This window comes from Panthera onca, chromosome D3, assembly GCF_046562875.1.
Source record: "Panthera onca isolate mPanOnc1 chromosome D3, mPanOnc1 haplotype 2, whole genome shotgun sequence".
NCBI classification, from domain to species: domain Eukaryota; kingdom Metazoa; phylum Chordata; class Mammalia; order Carnivora; family Felidae; genus Panthera; species Panthera onca.
The window spans coordinates 24,980,808-25,008,061 of record NC_138350.1 but is presented as its reverse complement, the minus strand read 5'-3'; the positions used below and the strand labels follow the sequence as shown (position 1 = coordinate 25,008,061).

General features: G+C 48.8%; 1 protein-coding gene across 3 annotated transcripts in view; it reads left to right on the top strand.

Annotated features, from left to right (window-relative positions):
* SEZ6L (seizure related 6 homolog like) overlaps window positions 1-17,013 on the top strand; it is a 177,576-nt gene extending 160,563 nt beyond the window's left edge. Inside the window, exons 13-17 of one of the 3 annotated variants that reach the window (XM_060612880.3) lie at window positions 2,574-2,768; window positions 8,330-8,362; window positions 10,188-10,296; window positions 12,001-12,103; window positions 13,746-17,013. In XM_060612880.3, the coding sequence (XP_060468863.1) occupies window positions 2,574-2,768; window positions 8,330-8,362; window positions 10,188-10,296; window positions 12,001-12,103; window positions 13,746-13,775 (470 nt within the window). In that variant the 3' untranslated portion in view covers window positions 13,776-17,013. Of the gene's footprint in view, window positions 1-2,573; window positions 2,769-8,329; window positions 8,363-10,181; window positions 10,297-12,000; window positions 12,104-13,745 lie in introns of all 3 variants that reach the window. The other 2 variants (XM_060612879.3, XM_060612881.3) reach the window with 2 other exon arrangements.
* The last annotated feature ends 10,241 nt before the right edge of the window (window positions 17,014-27,254 follow it).

Sequence of the window (27,254 nt, the reverse complement as noted above, 5' to 3'; positions counted from 1 at the left end):
TTATGTGTTCGTAGAATCGAATACGTGACTCAGTAGGATCATATCCCGTGGGATTTTGCATCCCTCAGGCCCAGCCCACTCAACCAACGACAGCACTTGCTAGTATTACGGTCATCGTTGTTGGCGGTACTAATGTGGTCTTTATTGCACCTGGAGGCTTTTGTTGCGACTTTCCTCCTTTGCCGGTGACATGGTGCATGGCTTCTGAGGCTCCTGTCCGGAAGACACGAACCACACCACCCAACGTAGTGGGTCCGACACATTCGGCCAGGGTTGTATGGGTGGCACCCCAGGGAGGCATTTAGGGATTCCCCGGGAGGCCCTGGCTCTTCACAGCCCTGCCCTCGGAACACTGTGGGTGGAAGGCGGGGAGACTGCCTGCCCGGGGCAGAGCCCCCCATGGCCACACTGTGGCCGTAGTAAAAGTTTCCACCGCCGGGCCATCCCCAGTGGCCTCACCTTGGCTCCCATATGCCGGGCTCCAGCTGGGTGGCCCATGTTCATTTAGAAATTCCTGTCTCTGAGAAGGCAGTAGCTGAAGAGCCCCCCACTGCAGCAGAACCACTAAATGCACAGGACTTGAAACCCCGCGGGTCCGTGTTTGCGTCCCAGCCCTGCCACTTGCCAGCTGTGTGACTCTGAACAAACTGGCGTCCTCATCAGAAAGAATGATCATGCCAACCATAATACGGAAGCTCGTGGCAATGAGTCTGCCGAACGGCAGGCGCCCAAGTAACATTGGTTGCTAATTACCACACGGTTTCAGTGCTTTCTTGCTTGGTATATTACAAACCATTCCATAGCAATAACTTACGGAATCTGAGGGGCGCCTGGGTGGCCCAGTTGTCCAAGCATCTAACTCTTGGTTTCGGCTCAGGTCACGACCCCACGGTTTGTGAGTTCAAGCCCCACGTCAGGCTATGCGCAGACAGTGTGGAGCCCGCTTGGGATTCTCTCTCTCCCTCTCTCTCTGCTCCTCCCCTCCCTCTCTCTCTCAAAATAAATAAATAAACTTAAAAAAAAAAAAACAACTGTGGGTGGGGGGGCGCCTGGGTGGCTCGGGTTGAGCGTCCGACTTCAGCTCAGGTCATGATCTCGTGGTTCACGAGTTCGAGCCCCACATCGGGCTCTGTGCTGACAGCTCGGAGCCTGGAGCCGGCTTCGGATTCTGTGTCTCCCTCTGTCTGTCTGCCCGCCCCTCCCCCACGTGCGCTCTGGCTCTCTCTCAAAAATAAATAAATACTAAAAACAATTCTACGGTTAAGGAGAGGGGAGAAATGCAGAGAAAAATAGAAATGAGGGTAGGTTTGCGATTATGTTTAATACCGTCAGTCCAACTCAGCTGTATCCCTGAGAAAGAACAGGGGAAGTTCACACGGATTGCAACCAGAATTGTTTAAAAGCTTAGATCAGTGATTCTCAACCAGAGATGAGTTGGCTCCTCCCCCGGAGACATTTGTCAGTGGCAGTTCCTGGAGACAATTTTGGTCGTTACAACAAGGGTGCTCCCCGTAGCTAATGAGTAGAGGTCAGGGACGTTGCTCAACAGCCGAAAAGGCCAGGATGGCTCCACCACAAAGAATTACCCAGCCCCAAACGTCAGTAGCATCTACGTTGAGAAAACCTGCCTTAGATGATCTTATTCCAAAGTGTGGGTATATCCTCGGAGTGGGAATGTCATTGCCCAGCTAAGGGTGGGGTGTTGTCCAAGTCCATTTATGTCACGGGCAGGAAAAATGGAGTCCAGAGCCTGGGATCGGTTAAACTAGGAATGGGTTCAACTCTCCCCAAGAAGTCATAAGCTGCCAGGCGTCATTTATGATGCTCCTACTGTATACTTTAGGCTCACATGGGATCGTCCTACTGTAGAGCAGACCCTGAGCTTCAAGCGTGCCTTGACGAGCTCCTCCCCAGGGAGGGAAACAGATACTAAATAATTAAATACACTCAGCGTGTTCACTGCTGGGTGGAGGAAGGACTGAAAGATCAGTGACTCTATTTGGAGTAGAGGGCACCAGGGAAGGCTTCTTGGAGGAGGAGAAATGGGGACTGAGTATTGAAAGGCAAGACTTACCCGGGCGGGGTGGGCAGGTAGGGTATAAGGCACGAGAAGAGTATTTCATAATGTAACAACACTGCCATCCGTCCATCATTTACCGAGCACCCGTGACCTGCCAAGAACATGCTGTAAACACTTCATACTCATTGTCTTATTTAATCTTCCACATCCCTATGAGATAGATACTACCATTCTTTCCATTTGACTGATGAGGAAAACTGAGGCTCAGAGAGGGTGTGGCCCTTGCTGGCGGTCACACAGCTCGTGCATAGTAGAACCCAGATTTTAACCCAGATTCCGCAGCCCAGGCCATCTGCCCGTGCCCGTGTGCCACATGTGCCCGGAGGTGGGAGGTGGGGCGATGGATCTGAGGAATGGGAACCAGTTGGATGTGAGGGGAATGCAGGGAGATGGTAACGGAGAGGCCGGCCAAAGCCAGATCAGACAAGCTGCGAGTGGGCGTCCCCACAGATTTGCATCGTCTCATCAGAGCTGCTTTGGGCTTGCATTTCAGCGGAGGAGTCGCTGGCATGTGATAACCCTGGCTTGCCTGAAAACGGGTACCAAATCCTGTACAAGAGGCTCTACCTGCCGGGAGAGTCCCTCACCTTCATGTGCTACGAAGGCTTTGAGCTCATGGGCGAAGTGACCATTCGATGCCTCCTGGGACAGCCATCCCACTGGAACGGGCCACTGCCCGTGTGTAAAGGTAAAGAAACCTACTCTCGACCCTGGGATGGAGGGCCCCGCAGATGTCAGGTCCGGCTTCTTAGGATTCTCAGCCTGGCCTGAAGAAAAGCCGAGTCACTGTATTTCATTAAATCTAAGATACCGCCATTATTTTCCACACCACTGAGAAAGGGGGAAAAAAAATTGCTGTCAATTAAACTATGGCGCACTCTGCCTTCTCCTGGCTTAGCATTTTTATTTTTACTTACTGAAGGTGCTATTTATTTATTTATTTATTTTTATAACTTTTTTTTAAATATGAAATTTATTGTCAAATTGGTTTCCATACAACGCCCAGTGCTCATCCCAAAAGGCGCCCTCCTCAATACCCATCACCCACCCTCCCCTCCCTCCCACCCCCCATCAACCCTCAGTTTGTTCTCGGTTTTTAAGAGTCTCTTATGCTTTGGCTCCCTCCCTGTCTAACTTTTTTTTTTTTTTTTATCCTGAAGGCGCTCTTTAAAACTTAGATTTTCATCATAAAGGAAAGACATTCTGCTTTTGACTCCTCTTTGGTCACGTGGCTTAAACATTTCCCACCTCCTGCACCCCGTTTTCCCAACCATTTGGTTGCCAAGGGTTACAACTGCTGCGCTGTTGCCTCTGGGGTGGTCTCCCAAGCTGCTCGCACCCAATCTCCAAAGGCTGTGGTGGGTGCACGGTGGGGGCGGGGGCACGGGCATCGTGGGCGCCACCTGCTGGCCGTGGAGTGAATAACATGCCATTGGTTGTAAGACACGCCCCATCCCAGAGATGGTCAAGAGCGAAATGTATTTTAGAATCCGTGAAACCCTCATCATTGAAATTAAGAATTGGAATACCCAGTGAGACTTGGATCCATTTATCTGGGTCTTTAAGATGTGCGATTAATAACAATATCTTAAAGCCGTTCAATGCTTTAGGCCAGTAGATCTTAACCTTTTATGGAGTCAAAACCCCCTTGAGAATCAGGCAGAATACTCTGAATTCTCTCCCCAGCAAGAAGGGAAGCATGGAGTTTTACATTTCTATTTGGGAACCCATCGCCTCAGTGGATGCCCACATGCCTTATTCATGAACTTCAGCACTGAGTCTTAAAAATGTTTTCCAACCAGCATTTCTGCTCCTAGGTATATGCACAAAATAATTGCCAATAGGTATTCAAACCAGCACTTGTAAACGAATATTCATAGAGGCATCGTTCACAAAATATGGAAACAACCCCAATGTCCATCAACTGATGAGTGGATAAGCAAAATGTGGCGTATCCATATGGTGGAATATTATTCAGCCATGAAAAGGAGCAAAGTGCTGCTGCGTCCATAGCCCGGATGGACATTGAAAACCTTATGCTAAGCGAAAGAAGCCAGACACAAAAGATCACATATCCTATGATTACGTTTATATGAAATATCTAAAATCGGTAAATTGGTAGAGACAGGAAGCAGACTGGTGGCTGCCAGGGGCTGGGTGGAGAGAAAGGAGTAACTGCTTCTTTGGTACAAAGTTTCCTTTTAGGGGTGATGAGAATGTTCTGGAAAGAGAGAGAGGCGGTGGCTACCCAACATTGCGAGTGTGCTAAATGCCACAAAATTGCACACTTTACAATGGTTAATTTTATGTTATGTGAAATTTACCTCAAATTTTTTAAATGGTTTTTTTTTTCCCCTGAATTACCTCATTTAAAGCCCTAGGACCACTCTCTAAGATAAATGAAGGATTGTACCCATTTTACAAAAAGAGAGGCTCAGAGAAGTTAAGTGACTGTCTCAAAGCCACACAGCTGTTACGAGACAAATCTGGGACTTGAACCCATATCTCCTGATTGTCAATATCCTGCCTCTTCTCCAGTGGGCTGGGTCAGGGTGGGCTTCACGGCTGTTAGGCTGATAGCCTCCAACCAGCCAGTGACTTCAGCATTAGAATCACCCAGACTGTTTATTAGGAACACATTCTGGAGCGCCTGGGTGGCTCAGTCGGTTAAGCGTCCGACTTCGGCTCAGGTCGTGATCTCACAGTTCGTGAGTTCGAGCCCCGCGTCGGGCTCTGTGCTGACAGCTCGGAGCCTGGAGCCTGCTTCTGCTTCTGTGTCTCCCTCTCTCTCTCTCTCTCTCTGCATTTCTCTCTCTCTCTCTCTCTCTCTCAATAAATAAACATTAAAAAACAAGAAATAAATTCTGGAATCTACCCCAGATCTACAAAATTAGAACCGGAGGGGTAGGACCCTAAAATAAGCATTGTAACAAGCTTTGGGTTGCTCAAATACACTTCGAATTTGAGAACCATTTAAGGCAGTGATTTCCAAACACAGAGTGCAAGTATAAACAGATTTCTGGGTCCCTGCAGGGGAGATGCTAATTTCACCGGGTCTAGAGCAGGACCCAGGGAGCCAGGGTAACTCGCATCCGCGATGAGTCTTAGCATCTGGCAAATGTGGGAAACACGGGCCTAGAGCAGGATGTTCTCACCTGGAGTCGAGCAGGGGTTTATCCTGCAAGAGCAAAGTCTTTATACAAGCAGTTCTTAATAAGAGGGCAAGAGATCGTGTTGAAATGCAAAGAAAAATAAGGAATCAGCAACCGGGATTTATGACAACTATCTTCCTGGGGTGCTTGGGTGGCTCAGTCAGTTAAGCGTCTAGTCTCTTTGTTTCGGCTCAGGTCCCAATCTCACAGCTTCGCGAGTTCAAGCCCTGCGCTGGGCTCTGTGCTGACAGTGCAGAGCCTGCTTGGGATTCTCTCTACCCCTCCCCTACTTGCGCTGTCTCTGTCTCTGTCTCAAAATAAATAAACTTAAAAAAAAAAAAAAATGACTATCTTCCTCCTCTTAAATTCCTTAAACTGCCTTCCTCCTCCCAAATTCCTGCCCTAGTCTTGACTAAATCCAGCCCTGTGTGCGAATTTATTTTCGATAGCACAGGAGATCTGCTTTGTAGAGTTAAAACACGGGGATGTTTTCCCCCGGTTAAGATTTCCTGTAAACCTTCTAAGTGCTACATGGACGGTAACAGAAATTAATCTGGTGTTGCTAGTAAGAGTCCTGCATGGAGGAAAATTAATAGGTTTTTTTTTTATAAGAAATCTAAGTTTAAGATAGATTAAAAGGCCGTTTTTTATCTGCCCCAGGACTGTTTATATTCTTTTTGGATTAGCTACAAAAGTATCTCGTGCAAGAGTTAGAAGAAATCAGAGCCGCAAGGAAAGCGTTAGCAGCTCTTCTCTTCTGTTCTCCAGCCCTTCCTTTCCTCCCCGGAAGCCAGTACTAATCACCCCCGAGTGTCCCATCTCCCAGTTCCTTGGACTCACACAAATAGATACACTGTGCGGGGAAGGGGGTGGGGCAGGGGATGTTGGTTTCCAAGTAAAAACACTTCGAAGGATACTTACCTTGTGTTTTGCTTTTCCCCACTTATCACACATCTCCGTCAAGTTGGAAAAAAAGGAAAAATGTGGCTTCTGCCCTATCTTTTTCATTGCCGCCCATCATTCCACGCTGGGATATATCATGATGCGTCCAGTCCTTCCTCTGTGGTCGGATCTCCCGGTTCTTTTCCGGGTTCTTGTTTATTTGGTCTCGTGTTGCCCAGAAACACCCTTGCCCATGAATCTTCGGGTGCTGACTTTTCTCGTCAAATAGGACACATTCCTCAAATTGGGATCAGTGGTGTGGGCAAAGATCCGTGGATGCTGAGTTTTTGTGGATTTTGCCAGATCCTTTTCCATAACCATAGTGATTCGTGCCCCCCCTCTAATAATGGGTGATAATGTCCCTTTCCGCACGTCCTTGCCAGCATTGGATGCTATCATTTTTTTTTTTTGATGTTGCCAATCTTAAGGGAAAATGAAACTGCCATCCAAAAATACACACGTGATCAAAAACATACGAAAAGATAAAAGTTGCTCAATCCCTGAACCCTCTATGTTCTAAGATAGGTGAGCCCTTGAAGCCCCAGCAGGTGAGTGGCCCCCTGCCCCCCCACTTTCTTTCTCAGGCACAGCAGAGTTTCTGGCAGGAAAGGATCTTGGGGGATCCTTACATCCTTCTCTCCCCTCCATTTCTACCCCTGAGACCCCATGACTCTGTAAGGCAATGAGAAGTCACTTCCCCTTCCAAAAAAATGTGGGCTGCATGGACATTTTGTGATCTGGAGTTAGCAAGGTGACTGAGCGCCAATGTAAAGCCACCTGACTGGGACTCAGATGCGGGGCTTCTGCCTGACTCTGCTGTGGACCAGCTGCATGCCCTTGAGCCAGCCACCCTCCCTCTCCGACCTTGGTTCCTCTTTGTGTGAAATAAAAGGAAAAGGCAGGGCCCAGGAGGCTGCATTTTAGCATGTGCCCCAGGAGCCACTGACCACACTCCAAGGGACACAAGTTCAAGGCTTCCTTCTGGCTCCGAGGTTCAGTAGGAGTCCCTGCACTCCCACACACACACCCAATGTCCAGCTCGTATCTTGGGCAGGAAGCATCTGTCCCCATCCCTCCATTTTCCTGTTGCCCTAATTCCAGAGACACCTGCAGTCAGTTAGTAAGCTGGCTGATTCAGTTGGCATCACATGGTAATGACTAAAGTCAAAGAGTGACTTTGACCAAGGCACAGATTAGGAAGTCTGAGTATTAGGACATGAGTACAGCTGGGCCTCTGGTGACCATCCCCTGTCACTCCTTTATAATGCAATCTTTTTATCTAAGCCCTTCGCCCTGGGGTTTTGCATCTTTGAAACACATCAGTGTGGGTGTATTTCTGTGCTCGGCTGCCATGAGGTCTTTGGGGCCAAAACCTGGGAATGTCAGTCTTTATCGTCTTGAACTTCCAGAGAACTTGTATAAGGAATACAGGGAAATGAGTGAATTCCAGAGAGTTCTAGTCTGTGACAGTGAATGAAAATCGCTTTACATAGAATATAAATAATAGCCAAATAAATATGGAATAGAAGGGAAACCAGAAAGCTTCGTATAAACATGTATTTCAAAGCAGGAAAACAGTTTCGCCTCTGGCTGGATTCTGGATTTGGGGCTCTGTCTCGAGCCTCACCGTTGGTCAATCTTTGTCTTACATAAGGAACAATAAAAGGGCAGAACTATGTGATTAAAAGCAGAGGGTGGGGAAGGTCGAGCGGTCTTGAGCGTAAAGCCTGCCTCCATCCACACAGAAGCTGTGTGAGGTCAGAAAAGTTGCTTTACTTCTCTGAGCCTCGGTTTGTTCATCTGCAAAATGGGGATGATGATGGCATCTGCCTAACGAGATTGTCGTAAGGGTTAAATGAGCACATACATGTATAAAGCTCTTAGCACAATGTCTGACATGCAGTGAGTGTTCAGTAATTGTTCACTATTACCACCGTCATCCTTGTCTTTTTCGTATCTATCTCACGATCTCTCAGGACCCTGGGAAGGGAATGTGTCCAGGCATTTCCACTAATTCCAGCAGCCCAAGATAAAGAAAAGCCTAGTACTAACTTCAGCAAAGCATGGCGTGGGCTTTTGCCCCTAATGTTTTGCCGTCACTCCATGCAGAGTGAATTCACTTGACATTAACCAATGCTTCCAATTTCCCTTTCAGTTAATCAAGACAGCTTTGAACACGCATTAGAAGGTGAGTTCCATAATGAAAAAAAAAAATCCAATAAATCAAGCTAATAGCAGAAAACAAGGGCAGGTCCTTGCATATTCTTCTCCAAGTGCTTAAAAAAAAAAAAAAAAAAAAAAAAAAAAGCAGAAATCCCATCTTCACACTGCTGAAAATAATTTCAAAATAAAACATATTTTGTAAAAGAACCAGGCCATCATATTTGCAACCTAGGGTCCTAACTATGACCTGAAAGGGATTTACTACCACTTATGAACATGGGGTCAGAATATCAGAGGGTCCTGAGAAAGGCACAACCCTGTTGTACAACTTTTCACCCACGTGGTGTTGTTTGGGGGAATTAAATCCAGTGATGCCCCACCTCCCATGCTGAGAACCCCCCTGGCTTTGGGAGGGAAAGGTCTGCCTGGCGGATGCCCTGTGGTCTGTGTTCCCTTTGGTCTTTGTCTTCCCCAAATTACCTGTCCCTGTGTCCTCCTGGTTTTAGATCCTCCTCCTGTTAGGAATTCCCAAGTGAGATTTATTCATGGGGAACGGACGGTAAAAGCTAGCCAGGATTTTGTTTTGGCTTTTATTCTATGTTTCCTTCCCTTGCAACCCCTCCCATATGTAAAACATTCTGCATGCTGTATCATTTCCATTCACTTTGGTACAAAGCCACTCACCAGGGATGTGGTGTCAGAAAAAAAACCATATATATATTCATGTTTTAAGTTGTAACCAGTTAAGCAGTCTTTATTATTATTTTTGGAGCCGCTTAGCTTTCTGACAATAAGTAATTCACTCAGAGGGTGGGGCTGTGTGAATTACGTGTCATTAGCTGCTCTCCCTTGCAACAGATGACATTGTAATCCAAACAGGCAGGGCCGGGGCTCAGGTGTAAGTGCAGAAGAGGACCACATATTAGTCACCCCGCAGGGAAAAGAGAGGGCACTTTGTGGTGTTACTGTCTTCTTAGGCCATCTCTTTGCTGCCTTTCAGCAACCAATGAACCATGGGAATGTCTCAAAGGCCTGGGTGGCTCAGACATGATGAGTGCCATCGTAATGTTTTGGGCTCATGCAGTTGTCATGGGTGTTAGGATCGATTTTTCAGACTCTGGAGAGTGGCAGTTAATGGATTATAGATTGGTGTGCACAGCTGAGCTCTATTGGCCGTGGCCGTGGAGAAATGGCAGACAGAACCTGGAGCACGAGCACCTAGAAGAGACGTAGTGTGTCCCATCAAGCTATCCTGGGAAAATGCCCCTGGCCCCCTACATCAGCTACAACAGTTTCCACAACCCAGGGGGAGGTGGTGAGAGGCTCCCGGAGAGGCAGAGAAGGTGCGGCCACGGCCTCTGAGTGTCCCCAGTTGGGGTGTCATCGCAAGGTGCAGTACTGAGAATGGACCCGGCTGCCCAGCGCCCTCTCCTGGAGGGTCTGGGGGACACCTGTCAGTCTGGGTGCAGCAAAGCACCCCGTTTTCCATGGGATGCTGAGCAAATCTGCCTTCCCAGTTAGCACACGTGAGATGTTCTCCAAGTCTCTCCTTGAGGGATTTTAGCCGGATTTCAACTGCACCCAGCCACCCGCCCCCCCCCCCTCCAAAATGGGCATGGTATGACCGAGGTTTGAAAGAGTGTAATTCTCCGTAGCCCCGTGGGCTCCATTGCAAAGAACCAGCCCCATTCCCTCTAGCGTCCGCCTCTTCTCCCCTCTGGGGATGGTTCTCCGGTGGCCAAGGCTCTGCGATGCCCTGGGAGGGCAGGTGCTCCCCTGGGAGCCGGGTACCCACATGGGCCGAGGGCGTGAGACACGAGGGCTTCACCGGCTTGTGTGTTTAGTAGCAGAAGCGGCAGCAGAGACATCGCTGGAAGGGGGAAACATGGCGCTGGCAATCTTCATCCCTGTTCTCATCATCTCCTTACTGCTGGGAGGAGCCTACATTTACATCACCAGGTAGGGGGCTTCGGGGCAGGGGGTGGGGGGCTGCGGTCCACTCAATGACCAGAGCACTGGGGGGCTGCGTCACCACCTGTAGCTTGGGGGCAGGGGTACTTGTGTGCTTGTAGATGACGTGACCTCCCAGCCCCACCCCCCACGGTAGGAGGCATGATCCCTGACCTCAGGGAGCTGTGGTTTAATGAGAGAGACACATCTTTCACACTGCCAGGCACACTGACATCTACCCCGTCATTCACTCATTCATTCATTCGCTTTTTCGACACACGTGACAAATCCAACACGTGCCAGACATTGTCCCGGGTGTTGGGGTTGTGGAGCTTGCCTGCAGTGAGGAAGGAAGATACTCAGCCATCGCCAGGATATTCACTCAGTCATTCAAATTCACAAGTATTGGGCACCTACTGTGTGCCGGGCAGTTTTGGGGGGCGGGGGGATTCTAGGAACATCCTTGTGAACAAAACAGAAGGAGATCTTTGATATGTGGGGCCCAGGTTCTAATGGGAGAGAGACAGACAAGCAGAGTGTAAAAGAGAATACAGGTGACTCTTGAAACAAATGAGGGTTAGGGGCGCCGACACCCAGTGATCAAAATTTTGCACATAACTTTTGACTCCCTGAACGCTAAACTGCCGTTGACCGGAAACCTTACAGATAACATAAACAGTCAAGTAACACATATTTTGTATGTTATATGTATTATATACTGTATGCTTACAATAGAGGCAGCTAGAGAAAAGAAAGTGTTATTAAGGAAATCATAAGAGAAGATACTTAAAGGTACCATACTCTATTTATCCAAAAAGAAAAATCCACATATAAGTGGACCTGCGCGGTTCAAACCTGTGTTGTTCAAAAGCCGACTGTGTACATTAGGAGGTGATGAATGCAGGGAGAAAAGAAAGCTGAGAAGGGAGCAAAAGGGACCTGGGCTAGAGGAGGTGGTTGAACTTTAAAAGAAGTGTCCCCACTGAGAAATGACATTTGAGAAAGGACTTGAAAGCAATAATGAGTCGCCTGTGCAAATATCTGGAAAAGGAGGATTCCAGGCAGATAAACAGTATGTGCAAAGGCCCTGAGGCAGGCCTCTGCCCAATATAAATTTTTTCTGCCCTTGTGGAGCCCACAGTGTAGTAGGGGGAGAGGAGAAACACACAAATTATAACACACCGTGAGGAACACAATGAAGGAAAGAGATAAGGTGTGGTAATGGAAGGACCACCTTTTTTTCAGTTTATTTATTTTGACAGTGGGGAGAGGTGCAAGGGAGGGGCAGAGAGAGGGAGAGAGAGAATCCCAAGCAGGTTCCACTCTGTCAGCACGTATCCCAATGCGGGGCTCGATCTCACACACCACGAGCTCATGGCCTGAGCCGAAACCTAGAGTGGGACACTTAACCGACTGAGCCACTCAGGTACCCCAAAGAACCACCTTTTAAATAGGTAGTCAGAGAAGGGTGCTCTGAGGCAACACAGTACATAGTAGGTGCTCAAAAAATGCTCATTATTACTTTTTTCTCTCTGCATTAAACAGGTGCTTGAACCACCTTACGGGTAAACACCAGTTGAGCTTTACCCCTCCCCAGTAAGAGGAGGTACTAAGGCTTTAGTTATCAGTGACCGGGTTGAAGTTGAGAACAATTTGGATTGTCATCTGCTCCAGGACAAGTAATTTCTCCCTCTTCCATTGTCTCTTCTCCAGATGCCGCTATTACTCCAGCCTCCGCCTGCCCCTGATGTACTCCCACCCCTACAGCCAGATCACCGTGGAAACCGAGTTTGACAACCCCATTTATGAGACAGGGGTAAGTTGGTCTGTCTTCTCCACCCCCCACGCCCGTGCCTCCCTCCTTGTCTGCTTCAAATGCACCGACATCAAAACAGAAGGTTTCATTTCCTTTGGCTCACGATGCTACTGCCAGAAAAGCATGGCCGGTGGTCCTGCCCCAGCCCCACCGTGACCACTATGGGGATAACCGCTGGGAGAACCCAGCTCTCTTTGCGTGCCGATGACAAGCCTGGAAGGCTTGCTCTGGGCAGTAACAGCCACAGAAAGAAATCACAGGCTTTTGGCTGCACCAAAGAAAGACCCGTGGAGACACAGCTGAGATGGGTCAGAACCCACCAGAGGCAATGGGCCGCACCCCACATCTGGCTGAACTCCACTCCATATTGAGTGACAATGTGCAACGTTCCAACCCGTTTGGGTGGCAGACGTTTGTGTGGGGTACTAGGGACACAGTCGTGAGCCAAATAGACATGGTCCAGCCATTAATGGGCTTATGGTCTTGCAAAGGAGACAGAGATCAACAGTAAGATCAATAATAATAATAATAGGTACCAGGAGCCAGGCACCTTAAATACACAGTCCCTGAAACTCTTTGTAATATATTCTGCAGTTATCTCTGAGTGACTGATGAGGATACTGAGAGGTCAGAGAGACTAGAAAACGATAAGCACAGCCTAGAGCCAGGATACAAATTCAAAGTGATGCCGTTAACCACTATATTATCTCGCTTCCCGTTGAACCTCAAACAATCAAATAACCCAGTGGATATCTTGATTACAACAAATCATCATTTTTAGGGACCATGAAAAAAATTGGTCGAGGTGCTATGACACCTGGCCAAGACATGCTAGCACCTTTGCTGTGTTCTGTTCATGGGAAGCCAGTCACAGGTCCTGCCCACACTTAAGGAAAGGGCATCTTGCAAGAATGTCACCTCCAAGAGGTGGGGAGCATGGGAGCCACCTTAGTGTCTTCCCACCCCACTCCCATCTACCATGAAGCACAGACATGATTGCTTATCTGTGTCGACCCAGCAGGAACCATAGACCTCCGTTAAAGCACGGGACAGTGACCTCTTCTGGGGCCATGTCTATGACTTCCTATATCTCCCTGTTCCTCTGTCCTGGAGGCCTGGAATATATTACACACGCTCTATGAGTATTGGAGAAATTGAATTGGTTGCTATCCACATGTTTTAGACATTTTAGATATGGCGCCAGTAAGAAGAGGTCATATGTTATTTCACATTCCATGTACTTTGTTTCCAAATCCTAAAAGAAGGTCAGGCTGATTTTTAAAAATTAGCATTTTAGAAACTAGATCTTATTAATGCTTATTAGTGTAGTGTATCAGTCACCCAGCACTATAATAATGCTGAGTAACAAATAATCCCAAAACTCAGTCACTCAAAGCAACAAATGCCAATTTGCTCACCAGTCTGCAGGATGGTGCTTTCAGCTCGCTGTGGCTGAGTGATAGTCCTGGTTCAACCCTGCTCACTGTCACATCCGGGACCGGCAGGTTGTTGGCCGGGGTGACTCAACTTTGCTACCCACATTATTCACCTCCTTGCTGGGTCGAAAGGCTATCGAGGCACGCTCTGCCCGCGGCTCTACCACACAGGGGTTTACTCGATCTGTTGCTTCTGTCTCTTGCAGGAAACCAGGGAGTATGAGGTGTCCATTTAAGGAGAGCTACGCGTGAGAAGGGAACTCACAGATAGGAACTCAACTACACCTCCTCGAGAGATTCATCCAGAGACCACGCGGCATTTGATTGAAACCCCCAGAATGTTTTGTCCGTCTTTTCTTTAGAGTCTTTATGGAAGATTTCCTGTTTTTTTTTTCTTCACTGTATTTATTATATTTAAAATTGAAATAGGGGTGGTTGGAGGTGTTGGAACTGCAGCCAGGTTCATGAGACAGCCTCGACTCTGAGGGCAGACAGAGGACCAGCAAAATGACCCACGTGGCGGCAGAGGGGAAAAAAGACACAAGCAGACGCTGGGTTTCTCCATCAGCAACGCCAGGCAATGGCGGCATCACATCAACCTCACGCATCTTTGGGGTCCACGCCCACGGTGCTTTTAGGACAAATCCAAGCCCAAGATTAGGTTGGAAAGGGTGTGTGTTGGTGGATTAACTCAGGTCGGACTGGAGCTTGAACAGGTCTGCTCCCAAACAAATCCTGGGGTCGCTCTTCTGATACTCTCCTCTTCTCCAAGGTCTTGCCACGGCCCCTCCCCCTCCCCCGGTCCTCCCGAAGACGGCAGAGGGGTTAACGTGACCATTCTCGCTTGCCACCCTGGCCTCGCCAGGGGCTGGCAGAATCAGAAAATGTTTCAGAGTAAATGAGAGACCTGAAAAAGCTGGTGAAGCGTGGGGGTGAGGGGGAACGTTGAGGGGACCCAGTTGATACAATGTTCTTTCCTGTGACGACTCCTTCAGTGGTGAAAGGGAAGGTTATTTATGCTGCAAGTGCCAGAGTCCATCACCTTGTTCTGCAAAGGCCACCCTCAAGCTGGGACAGTAGATCTGCGGGCTTTGGAGGCACAGGGAGCTTCACCCGCATGGTTTGTGCTGGAGGGTTTGTGCTGCAGGGGGAGGGACCACGTCCCGAAATCCTTAGGGAGGAGCTCTGTCTGTTTTCCTGGAATACTGCAACGCCGGAGCCTGCAAAATAAGGGAGACTCGCGTGCCCTGTTCCTCTAAAAAGTGTCAGAATAAACACCTGCAATCAAGGATTTCGGAAGGGAGGGTCCTATGAGAAGAAACTGTTTTTCTGTTCTCCGAGGCTCTGCCCAGATGTTGGACTGTGGCGTGAATGCTGACCTCGGAGGGGCAGGAAAACGGGAGCAGGGGATTTAAACACACAACGGGATCCTGGTCATACAATTCGATCCCCACGGAGGACAGAAGGAGGAGTTTCAGGCGGGAAGGGAAACCCGAACGCCTCATTAATCACCTGCACATCTTCAGATTTTATCTGCGTCCTTTTGCTCCAACCCAGTGGGACTGGTGAGCGTGTGGCTCTCAGGAGACTTCTCCAAATACGGAATAAAGAAAAGGCAATGGGTGAGGCTACGTGGAAGGAATAGTACGGGCAAGGTAGATTTGCCTCCCTGGACCGTCTCCTCCCTAGTGACGGCCGGTGGCTCAGAGAAAGACAGCCCCCGTGCTTTCGGAGCCCACGTTGGCACCCTCCCACACTCTCCAGAATCGTTTTATGTCAGCTGGTTTTCAAACAAGAAGAGAGCTCTCGGCTGCCATGCCATTGAGAGAACGGTGGAGTCCATATTTTGGTTAGCTTGTCTAGACAGCTCTGGACCAGGCTAGGGCAGTTGACTTTGACATAGCCTTCTCCCGGCGAGACACCTGGGGTTCCATCTTGGGGGAATCAGAGGCCCAATACTTTCTCCTTCTGCCAGAAAAGAATCCTGCTTATATGCTCCTTAAGGCATGCATCCTGATGCACAGCAAGAGATCATTAAAGGCTGCCTTCCAGCCACCCAAAACCCACCCCACTTTATGCAAAACAAAAACCCAGAGGAGAGTCATTCCAGATCATCAGTAGGCAACGTCATGTTTGGAGATGGCCCAACAATGCAAACAAGGCGACATTTTTTTTTTTAAAGGGCAGAATCCAATCTTATGCTTTTGTTTCTGTTTGATGCTTATTCTAACCCTAACTCTGGGTCCTCTGGAAGGAAGAACTCGATTAATGATATTTAATTTTAGAGCATACTATGGTTACATGGAAACTAAACATTTGCCTTTCATCAAGACTGACAAAATATGAAATCCTTCTTGGCTGTTGAGGGATAGAAAGGTGTTGGTTTTTGTTGTTGTTGTTGTTTTTTTCAGGATACCGGTGTCTTAGTTCTGTCTTAGTGGTACAGCACATAGAACCATGTTTTAAACATTTATTTTCATCTAAAGATGGATCGTGTGAGCTTGGCAATGTACAGTGTGACTGAAAAGGCAGGTTGGTGTCTGTTTTTCTTTTTAGAATACCTGAATGTGTGTTTGTAAAGGTAAAAAGATAAAAACAGTGCCAAAAATGTACCATGCGTCTCATTTAGGCTCATACACGTCTGTTTTTATAAGGTCGATGTTAAAACCCATCAGGATTCAATATTTTTGAACGGGATACAATCTTGAGCAACTCGAGAACCAACCCACGGGACCTTTCCTACAAGCCCCTCTTTGTTTTCAAAACAGTGGGGAAATCATTTACAGAGATTTCAAGGTTCAAAGAATGCATGTGATGGTGTGTATTACATGCTAATTCATATAAGCTGTATCTGTCAGCTACCGCCCTGTGCTTTACAAACACACACACTCGATCCTCTTTGGCTTGGAGCTCATCTTTTTGCTTTTTGGGGAGGGGGGGATGGGGAGGAGTAGAATGATTTAGCCAACAGAAGTACTCTGGTTGCTACGTGAGGGCCGTCCTTACTTGGTTCCACAGACATGCTTTAAATAAGATCTTTTGCAGCCAGCTCCTTGGAAAGCCTACGGAGCCTCAGGCTGATAGCTTTGGCAACTGCCAAACTGCCCAGCAGGAAGCAAGTGGCCGCATCATCAGGATGGTTGTATAAGCAGAAGTGACTTGGTAAATGTATGGGTAGATTTAGGCTGAATGTGAGCCTCGGGCAAAAAATGACCTTTCTTTGGAGTAAATCCAAAGGGTATGACTTTCCTATGCCCTTGAGTCGTCATGGGGGGGGGGGGGGAGGGCTTCGAGGTCAGAGATTACGGAATGTTGTCCAGCACCCTCAATGGTAGGCTTTCACCTGGGACGTTTTCATTTTCATTTTATCCCCAAACAGAAGAAAAAGCAAAACAAACTTTCTAAGCTAGAATAATGAAGTCAAGTCATTTTCCACTTTGTATATATTGATGCTAATAAAACAAATGAAAAAGAGGCAAATCTATAGGGTTTTTGTTACGAAAACACTCCAGGATGGCCTCAAGGGGGTCGGGGGTCGGGGAGGGTTCTGGTGTCTGGGGATTGGGTTGGGGTCACACCTGCTGCCACTTTGATTGACAGGACAGGCTGCCGACTTGGGAATGCTTCCAGAATATTGGGGGAATGTTCGGAACAAGACAGGACAGCAGCTGTCATCAGACATACTCAACGTGGGCTGCCATGACAAAGAGACAGGAGGCTTAGACAACACGGGGTTACATCTTACAGTTCTGGGGGCTGGAAGTCCAAGATCATGGTGCTGACCGATTCAGTTCCTGGTGAGAGCTCTCCTCCTTGCCTGCAGATAACCTTCTCTCTCTGTCCTCTTCTTATACAGCAACACTCCTCTGGGATTAGGGCTCCACTCTTATGACTTCATTTACCCTTCATAACCACCTAAAAGGCCCTGTCTCCAAATACAGTCACATTGGGGATTAGGACTTAAACATATTTATTGGGGGTGGGACACCATTCAGCCCATCGTTTCACCCCTGGCCCCCCAAAATTCACATCCTTCTCTTAGGCAAAATATATCCATTCCATCCCAACACCCCCAAAGTCTTAACCCGTTCCAGCATCCGCTGTAAAATCTTAAAGCCCAAAGTCTCATCTAAATATCGAAATCAGGTATGGGTCACCCTGGGGCAAATTCCCCTCAAGCTGTGAAGCTATGGAACTCAACAAATTATGTCTTTCCATACAATGGTGGGACAGGCATAAGATAGACATTGCCATTCTAGAAAGGGCAATTCACTTCCTCTCTCTGCCCCTTTCCCGCTCATGCTGTCTCTCTCTCTCAAAAATGAACTTTAAAACAATTTTTTAAACAAAAAAAGAATTCAGAAGGAAGAAAGGGATGACTGATGGATCCCAAGTAAATCCAAAACTTAGCAAGACAAATGCCATTAGATTTTAAGGCTCAAGAATAATCTTCTTTGGTCCAGTGTTCTGCCTAACAGGCCCACTGGGGTGGTAGCATCATCCCCAAGGCTCTGGGGGGTAGGGGACAGCCCCATCCACTCAGCTCTCTACAGGGGTGGTCTCATTCCTGAGGCCCTGAGTGGAGTCATTCTGGCAGAAAGCAGAGACACGGCCCCGCCTTATGAAACCAACGGGGAAACAGATTTGCCTCCTGGACCAGTGGTGAGAGTGAGAGTGTGTGGACCCCTGAATCATCTCCAGGGTCCTTCTTTGCTTCCCTTGAGGAACAGCACACTCTAACAGCTGGGTAGCTGTACGGTCAGACCCTGTGGAACCCAAGAAATATCACAGCCCTTCCTTCATCCCGTCCGATTGGCTCTCACCCCTTTGTGGTTCAAACGGGCAGTGTCTACACATATCATGCCATCATCTGCATTCCTGGCTTCTGCAGAGATGACTGGTTAAACTGAGCCTCGCCCACGATCTCTTCAACTAATGGTTGTTCAGCCACACCTATACCGTTCTCTTCCGGCCAAGCGTTCTCATTTTTCTGCAACATGGACAGGCTGAGAATCCTGCACCCTTTATCCGTCGTTCACGCCTTCCCTCTCCTTTTGCGTTTTACTGTAAGACGTCAGGAGGAATCCGGCTGTTCCTCCAACACTTTGCCCTGAAATCTTTGCAGCTGAATCTCAACCTCATTGCTTCCAAGTTCTACCTTCCTAGGAAATGCTAGAACACAGTCCAGCCGAGTTCTGTGCCACTTTATCCCAAGGATTACCTTTCTTCCAGTTTCCGAGAACACGGTCCTCATTTCTGCCTGAGACCTCAGGAGAATGGCGTTGGCTGTCCATTTTTTTTTACTAACATTTATTCACGGAGGTGTAGGCTTTCTCTAGCTTGCATCTCAAAACCCCTCCAGCCTCTACCCATGACTGAGTTCCAAAGCTGCTTGCACATTCGTTTTCCATTGTTACTCATGAACTGGAAAGATCCTGGCGGGAAATAAACTAACGGAGCCCAAAGAAGACAATTTGACCCAAATGTGACTCCAAAATTGCTTTCCCTGAATCCTTCAAGTTCAATTTGCTCTCCAGCGACTGAGCAGAGGATCAAGGGGTGAGGAATAAGGGAAGGATGGAAGATGATTCTATCCACCGACAGTCTTTCCTCTGACCCAAAATGCCACAAAATACTGAGCACCAAAAAAAAAAAAAAAAAAAAAAAAAAAAAAGAGAGAGAGAGAGAGTGGAAAAGTCAACTGTTTTGTAACTGTATTGGTTGTGAAACAGAGATCAGGAAAAACACATTCAAATGTCCCTCGAGAGCCTGGTGATGGCAAACTCCCATGAGTGGGTCAGAATCCTGCTTATTTATTTAAAAACTCGGCTCTTGGGGTGCCTGGGTGGCTCAGTTAAGCGTTTGACTTCGGCTCAGGTCATGATCTCACAGCTCGTGGGTTCAAGCCCCACGTCGGGCTCTGTGCTGACAGCTCAGCATCTGGAGCCTGCTTCAGATTCTGTCTCTGTCTTTCTGCCCCTCTCCTGCTCATGCTCTCTCTCTCTCTCTCTCTGTCTCAAATATAAAATAAAACATTAAAAAAAAATCAGCTCTTGGAGAGGTGCCATAGTGGCTCACTGAGCTCATTGAGTTCTTTGAGCTCATTGAGCGTCCAACTCTTGATTTCAGCTCAGGTCATGATCCCAGGATCATGGGATCAAGCCCCGTGTCAGGCTCTGCACTGAGCACACAGCCTGCTTAAGATTCTCTCTCTCTCTCTCTCTCTCTGTCACTCTGCTCCTCTCCCCTACTTGCACTCTCTCTCTCTAAAATAAAAAAACAATCAGCTATTAGAATGTTCACCTCGAGTTAGAAGGTGAAGGGGTAAGAGATCATTGCTACCAGCCTAACGGGGAGGACAAGCCTGGCTGAGCTGAAATAAACATAGCTTTAAAAAAATCATCAGAGGGGCACGTGGGTGGCTCAGTCGGTGGAGCGTCCGACTTCGGCTCAGGTCATGATCTCGCGGTCCGTGAGTTCGAGCCCCGTGTCGGGCTCTGTGCTGACAGCTCGGAGCCTGGAGCCTGTTTCAGATTCTGTGTCTCCCTCTCTCTGACCCTCCCCCATTCATGCTCTGTCTCTCTCTCTCTCTGTCAATAATAAATAAACATTAAAAATTTAAAAAAAATCATCAGAAATATGAGATACAAAAGTACCCAAATGAATGAAATTTTGGAAGGAGGCAAGCCCTTCCTAGAACAGAGGAGTTTCATGTCTATTCATGTCTCTGAGAGCACGGTGAAAATGGGAGCAAAGCCACCATGGCAAGAGTGAGGAGACAAAGAGCTGCTTTGAAAAAAAAATTCAGGGGCACCTGGGTGGTTGAACGTCTACCTGACTCTTGATTTTGGCTCAGGTCTTGATGTCAGGGTCATGGGATAGAGCCCTGCATCGGGCTCTGCGCTGAGTGTGGAGTTGGCTCGGGATGCTTTCTCTCTCTCTCTTCCTCTGTCCCTCGCCCCTGCTCGATCTCAATCTCTCTCTCTCTCTCTCTCTCTCTCTCAATAAAGAATAAAAAAATAAAAATAAATAAAAACAAAACTTACTGGCTGCATGTGGCATGGGTGACACATAAGAACCCCAAAAACATCGGGGCACCTGGTGTCTCAGTCGGCTGAGCGTCCAACTTCGGCTCAGGTCATGATCTCTTGGTTCGTGGGTTTAAAGTGCGAGTCGGGCTCTGTGCCGACAGCTCGGAGCCTGGAGCCTGCTTCGGATTCTGTGTCTCCCTCTCTCTCTCTGCCCCTCCCCTGCTCAAGCTCTGTCTCTGTCTCTCAACAATAAGTAAATGTTTAAAACAAAAGATTTAAAAAAATAAATAAAAATAAAGCATAAAACAGGGGTGCCTGGGTAGCTCAGTCGGTTGAGTCCGACTTCGGCCCAGGTCACGATCTCACGGTTCGTGGGTTCGAGCCCCGCGTCGGGCTCTGTGCTGATTGCTTGCTCGGAGCCTGGAGCCTGCTTCGGATTCTGTGTCTGCTTCTCTCTCTGCCCCTCCCCCACTCATGCTTTGTCTCACTCTGTTTCTCAAAAATAAATAAATGTAAAAAATAATAATAATAATAAAATAAAATTTAAAAACATAAAAAGAATCCCAAGAAACGCCAGCCACAAAGCCAGTCGGTGCCCAGCCCCCAGCTCTATCCCCTAGGACCTTCCTGGTGGAACTCATGGCTCGTGGCAAAGGCTGGGGGCAGGGCAGGAGAGCGGGGGTGGGGGGATATCCCTCTGTGCCCACGAAGGCAGTCACTGCAGGACGAATTGAAATCCGTGCCATCCCACGTGGCCTTCAGAAGAACTTCCTCCTAAAGATCCCAACCAGCCAGAGATGCTCCTGTCACTCTTCTCAAGTCACCTCGTCTGTCGTGCGTTCAGTCGGACTGCTAATGCCTCCCAGGCGGTAGGTTTGTTCAAACGGAAACTCAAGAGGAGCATAATGCACTAGGGTCGTATTTAACAAGTAGGGAAGACTCATACATCCGAATCCGATGAAAACACTGCTCCCACCTTACCGCATCCTCACGGTACAAGTGTCACATTTTGATTTGCTTCACCAGCCAACCATGTTGCATGCGCCAGGGACGTCTTTGAAACGTATAGGGTCGTTGACAAAGTAGCCAGAAGTTTACCATGTATGCACCGTGGATGATGAGGGAGGGAGGGAGAGCGCCCCGTCCACGAGAGGCGGTGCGGTCTGATGGTCAAGTACCCCTGTTCCGGAGCCGGCGAGGCTGGGCTCCTAGCCCAGCTCTGGGCTTGCCAGCTGTGCGACCTTGAGCAAGGGACTTAGCCCCCGACTGCGTCTGTCCCCCCATCCATGAAACGAGAACAACGGGTTGCTGTGTTGGGAGCCCACGAGTTAATACAGACAAAGGGCTCGGGTCGGTGCCCGCACAGGTCGGTTCCTGTCCCGGCCGATGAGCTCAAGCTTCGTCTTTGCTGCGGCCAGTCCTGGGCCAGGGGCTGGGGCTACGGTGGAGGCTATGACACGGTCCTCACCCGCTTGGACCTTCTCATCTCGAGGGAAGACAGGCCCAAATCAACGAACCGCACAAAGTAATACGTGAACACGAGCCAAGAAGGAAAAGGGCAGGGATGCGCCAGGCGGCATCGTGACTGGGGCCGAGCCGGCAAGCGGGGGATTTTTTAACGGGGGTCCAGGGAGTGAATAGAGTGGTGGGAGGATGTTGGGGAAAGCATAGGGGCAAGAGGGAGCACGTGGAGGGAGGATGACGGGAACCTGGCACCTCTGATGGACAGCTCTTGTGGCTGCAGCTGGGCAGCTGCAGGGAGGAGGGGTGCTGGGGCCGATCTCCAAGGCAAGCCTCAGAGAGACCCAACTGGACGTCTGTGTGTAGTGCTCCCTCGGTGGCCACCTGGGGAATCCAATCCAAGGTCTGGGTGCTTCTCAAGGACTGGGGGGCCATTTATCTCAGGGACAACACAGTGCCAACGGAGAAAGGGTTATCGTTTTCCATTATAAAAAACAGAAGGGTGGGCTTCTGGAAGGTCCCCTGGGGAGAAGCTTCTTGGGGACAGGGGAGGGAGGGGACAGGGCTGGAAGGACCATGGTGGGGCTGTCACTCAATCAGTTCTAGAATGGAGAGTCCCAGGAAGGAAAGGCAAGGTGATAAAAGGTCAGAGTGCATCCAGGGTGACTGGAGAACCAAGGTTCTGCTTCCCAGGCCTGGCTGCCCTGTAGGTTGAGAACAATAGTGGGAACACAGGGCCTCCCTTGAGATCAAAACCCACCCTCACCAGCAGAGATGCTTCAGACACACGGTGGGATGGACCGCCCCGGGGCCAGGAGGCAGAGCCATAAAGAACCAACCAAGGGAATCCCCGCCGGGATAATACAGTAATCGTAATTAATACTAATAGTATGTAGCAATAATAGTAGCTGGCCTTTGCTGGCTGCTCCCTGGTTCCTGTCGTTTTGTTTTCTACATTTTAAATACAATTTTCCCTTTAGAATAGTTGAGGGATGGCCGAGGTACTTGGTGCACTGTGATATCCCACTCATTCCTGAGAGTAAGGACACTGTGATCACTATCCTCTCACAGATGTGGTACCCGAGGCTCAGAGAGGCCGTCCCTCCCCCGAGTTCGCACCTCTGGTACACGAGGCCCGGGGGCCCCGGAGGTGTAGCCCCTGCTTGAGGTCCAGGGTAGGAAGGATGGAAAGCCAGCCTCCACCCAGGGCACCCAGGACCAAAGAGGGCTCCCTTAGCCCGTGGACACCCTGAGAGCAGGGACTCAGGAGGAGTGTGTCTGCATTTGGCAGATGCTAAGGGCTGAACCTCTGCGTTTGGATTTTGGCTCAATCTGTGATTAACAGCTTGTCAGGATAAGGAGCCCAGATGGACGGGAGAATCGCTACATCACTGTGGAGCGCCCCAGGATGGGGCCTCTACGTCCTAAAAGGGGGAGGAGACGTTGCTGACTGTCCTACATGAGATAGAATGTTGGGGCAGACACTAACAAGGACCCATCCCACATCTATTCCCCTGCTCTTTGCTAACAGAACCCCGGTTTTGTTCAGAGCAGCGATGAACCCGTCCTCAAACAATGGGGCGTGGCTGGTTTCAATTAGGATCGTTCTGTTACCCATTTTCCCATCCTTACTTGGCTGCTAGGGTCGCTGCTCTGACCCTTTTGGAGCCATGAGCCTTGGCAGAGGTTGGCTTGGCGTGTCTGTGTGTGTGTGTGTGTGTGTTTGTGTGTGTGTGCGCGCGTGTGTGCGTGTGTGGCCGGGAAGGCTGCAAGACACCGTTTTCGTGGTAAAAGGGGACAGACACACCGGCTAGGGCACCAGCTCCCCTGTTCCTCACACCTCGAACCCAGTCATGATGCCAGTGGCCATTTTGCAAGGGAAGTGCCCAGAGGGGAAGGAGAGCGACACAGTAAAGATGGGGGGGCGGGGGTAGAAAACCCCAGGCCTCTGACGGATGGTGCCAACATCATCCTACCTGACCCCAACATGAAACATAATTCATGAAATCAGCCCCACAAATTGTGAAATGCCAGCGATGGCTCTTCACGTCCTGCAACAGCATACACAGAGAAGACAGCTCCTCAAAGGGGAACCCGAAAACAAAGATAAGGCATGAATGCCAGTTTCTGGAAAGTTCTACCAACTCTTCAGATCTTGTGGCCTACCAATCTCCCATCCCAAGTTTCTCGCCCTTCCTCCCCCCCCCCCTCTCCCCGTGTTACAACTCTGTCCAAGATTTACTAATCCTTTGCACTAAAAAACAGCATAGGATAGAAACACTGGTTTCAACACGAATTGCATGGCTTAAAAGTTTTAAAGACCTACTTTTCGTTTCCTTTGCATTTATAGTAGTACACGTTTCTATTTGCACTCAACTGAGACATTCGCATTCCGCAATGATGCCGTTCCCACTGCTCGCAATAGTGGTGTGGGGCACGCGGGAGGCGCCCAGGGCTTGCTTGAAGGAACGACCGTCACTCCACACAGCAGCTCAGGGTATGGCCAGTGGGCCCGGCGTGCCGGGTCTCTTTCCGCCACCAGATGGCAGCCTCAGCATGGCTTTCCCGAAGGCCTCTGGCGTCCTAAAGATAGTCCCCCTTCACTTCCTCAAAAGGTTTATTTTCTTTGGACAGAATCCTCTGGTGAAATGGATTGGTTCCCATACGATGGAATTCCGTGTTGAAAGTGAGCGGGCCGCCCTTCATCCCGGCCAGAGAAACAGACACTAGCATCACTGTTCACCTTGTCCTTGACCATGAAAGACAAAGCAAAACAAAACAAAAAAACCCAAAAGCAAAAAACAAAACAAACCAAAAAGCCAAGTATGTTACAGGCTTGCCTTGGACCCAGGGCTCATAGAGCGTCTCCCTCAACTCAGCACCAGGGCCAAGCCCACAGAAGATTTTATTTTGAGTGGGGAGGGGCAGAGGGAGCAGGGGAGAGAATCCCAAGCAGATAACGGCAGAGCCCAGCGCAGGGCTCAAATTCACGAATCGTGAGATCGTGACCTGAGCCAAAAATCAAGAGTCAGACGCTTAATCAACTTGAGCCCCCCCAGATGCCCCCAGAAGATTTTTAAAAGAATCTACATGGTACTAATATTCTCTCCAGGGGACTGAATGGGAGGCATACCACAAGGCATGGCACTCACGGAAACTTCTTTAAAACCCTCTGTGCCCATTTCTGTCCCAAGGGTCCCACATTGCCAAGGAGGAATTCCGTCTCTGCTCCCTCCCTAAACTTCAGGGCGTTCCCGTTACCAAAGCTGTGGCCTCCTGTTCACTATCCACATCCCCTATCCTGACATTTTCCTTCCTTCCACACAGGGTTACTGCACTTAGAACATAAAAGGCAGGGCACCCAGTTACATTTGAAAATCAGAGATAAAACACACACACACAGGGGCGCCTGGGTGGCTCAGGCGGTTAAGCGTCCGACTTGGGCTCAGGTCATAATCTCACGTTTTGTGGGTTCGAGCCCTGCATCAGGGTCTGTGCTGACAGCTCAGAGCCTGGAGCCTACGTCAGACTCTGTGTTTCCCTCTCTCTCTTCCCCTCCCCTCTTCACACTCTGTCTCTTTCTCTCTCAAAAATAAAGATTAAAAAAAAATTTACACACACACACACACACACACACACACACAGAAATCTCTGCTATAATTATGTGCTGAGTCTATGGGCACCTTATCATTGGGCCAGAGATTCCGTGATTAGTTCAAAGATGATCCCATGACCCAAGCTGGACCACTGGGAAAGTACAATATTTGGGACATACTTATGCTAAAATGTATTCCTCCTGGGGCGCCTAGGTGGCTCAGTGGGTTAAGCATCCAACTCTTGGTTTCTGCTCAGGTCATGATCTCACATTCGTGGGTTTGAGCTCTGCATCTGGCTCTGTGCTGACAGCACAGAGCCTGCTTGGGATTCTCTCTCTCTCTCTCTCTCTCTCTCTCTCTCTCTCTCTCTCCTTCTCTCTTTGTCTCTCTCTGTCTCTCTCTCTCTCAAAAATAAGTAAATAAATAAATAAATAAATAAACTTTAAAAAATAAAATAAAAACACAATGTGTTCCTTCTTTGTGTAAAATCCAAATTTAACTGTTTTATCAATGAACTCTACCTCCTTCTTATATGAAAGCCATGTGTGCCTTTTCACTCCCTTATTCCCCAGCCTGCAGGATCTTCCTCAGTCCTCAACCTTTCTAGAAGACAGGGTTAGAGGGAAGTGTAGAGTTTAGCCTTCTAGGTGGCTCACAAATGCAACATATTCATTTCCCTTGTAACCTTGTTGCTTCATTGCCTGCGAGGTGTTACGCATGAATAAAATCGCACTTGCAGATTGTAACGACTCACACCCCACACTGGGCCGGTAAGCAAGTCAATAACCTTTCTCAAGCCCTCTGAGGTCCACAGCCTTGAAACATTCATGTTTACTGTTTAGCGGGTAGCCTTCCACACCATATCCTTTGCTCTTAAAAACACACAGGAGAGGTTTTGTGTTCCTCAAAAGAAATCATTATCTACCTGGCTTCCCACCTCCTCCCCCCCCCCACCCCGCCCAACTTAATATATCTATCTGCATTTCAACCTCCCTCCCTATATTTGTGTCTCTATCTCTGCATCTATGTACATCTATCTCCATATATCTCGATCTCTATTTATATCTCTATATCTAGAGAGAGAGGGAGAGGGGACCTATCTCTTCCAGACATCTCGCAGGTCATTCCACAAAGCTCCAACTCATCTTTCCTGACGCTGAATAGCCCACCGTGTGCTGCCTGCGTCACACTTTAAGCCATTTATCCCACAGAAATACAAGGCACCACGGGAAAGATTTCGGTGCCAGGTTGTTTACCGCGGCCGAGTTTGTTGTGACAAAAAGCTAAAAAGAATATAGGACACTCAGTAGGAAACCTTCATGCTTATTTATCTCAGAAGGCTTTGCCACGGGCTCTGGAATCCCTCTCCTCTTAGCAGCCAAGTTCTAACCTGGGGTACTCCAGCACCCCCCCCCCCACCCAGGGAGGGAGACATCTTCCACCTGCACATCTTCACAATGGATATTTAAAGCCTCACTCTGCCTCCCCCTCCCCCCCCCCGGTCCATTCCACCCCTCTCCCTCCTACGGTCCTCCTTCCTTTCAATTACTTTCTACTGGAAAATTCTTGGAGAGGTTTATATAATTACAGTGATTTCACCGGGGGCACCTGGCTGGCTGAGTCCGTG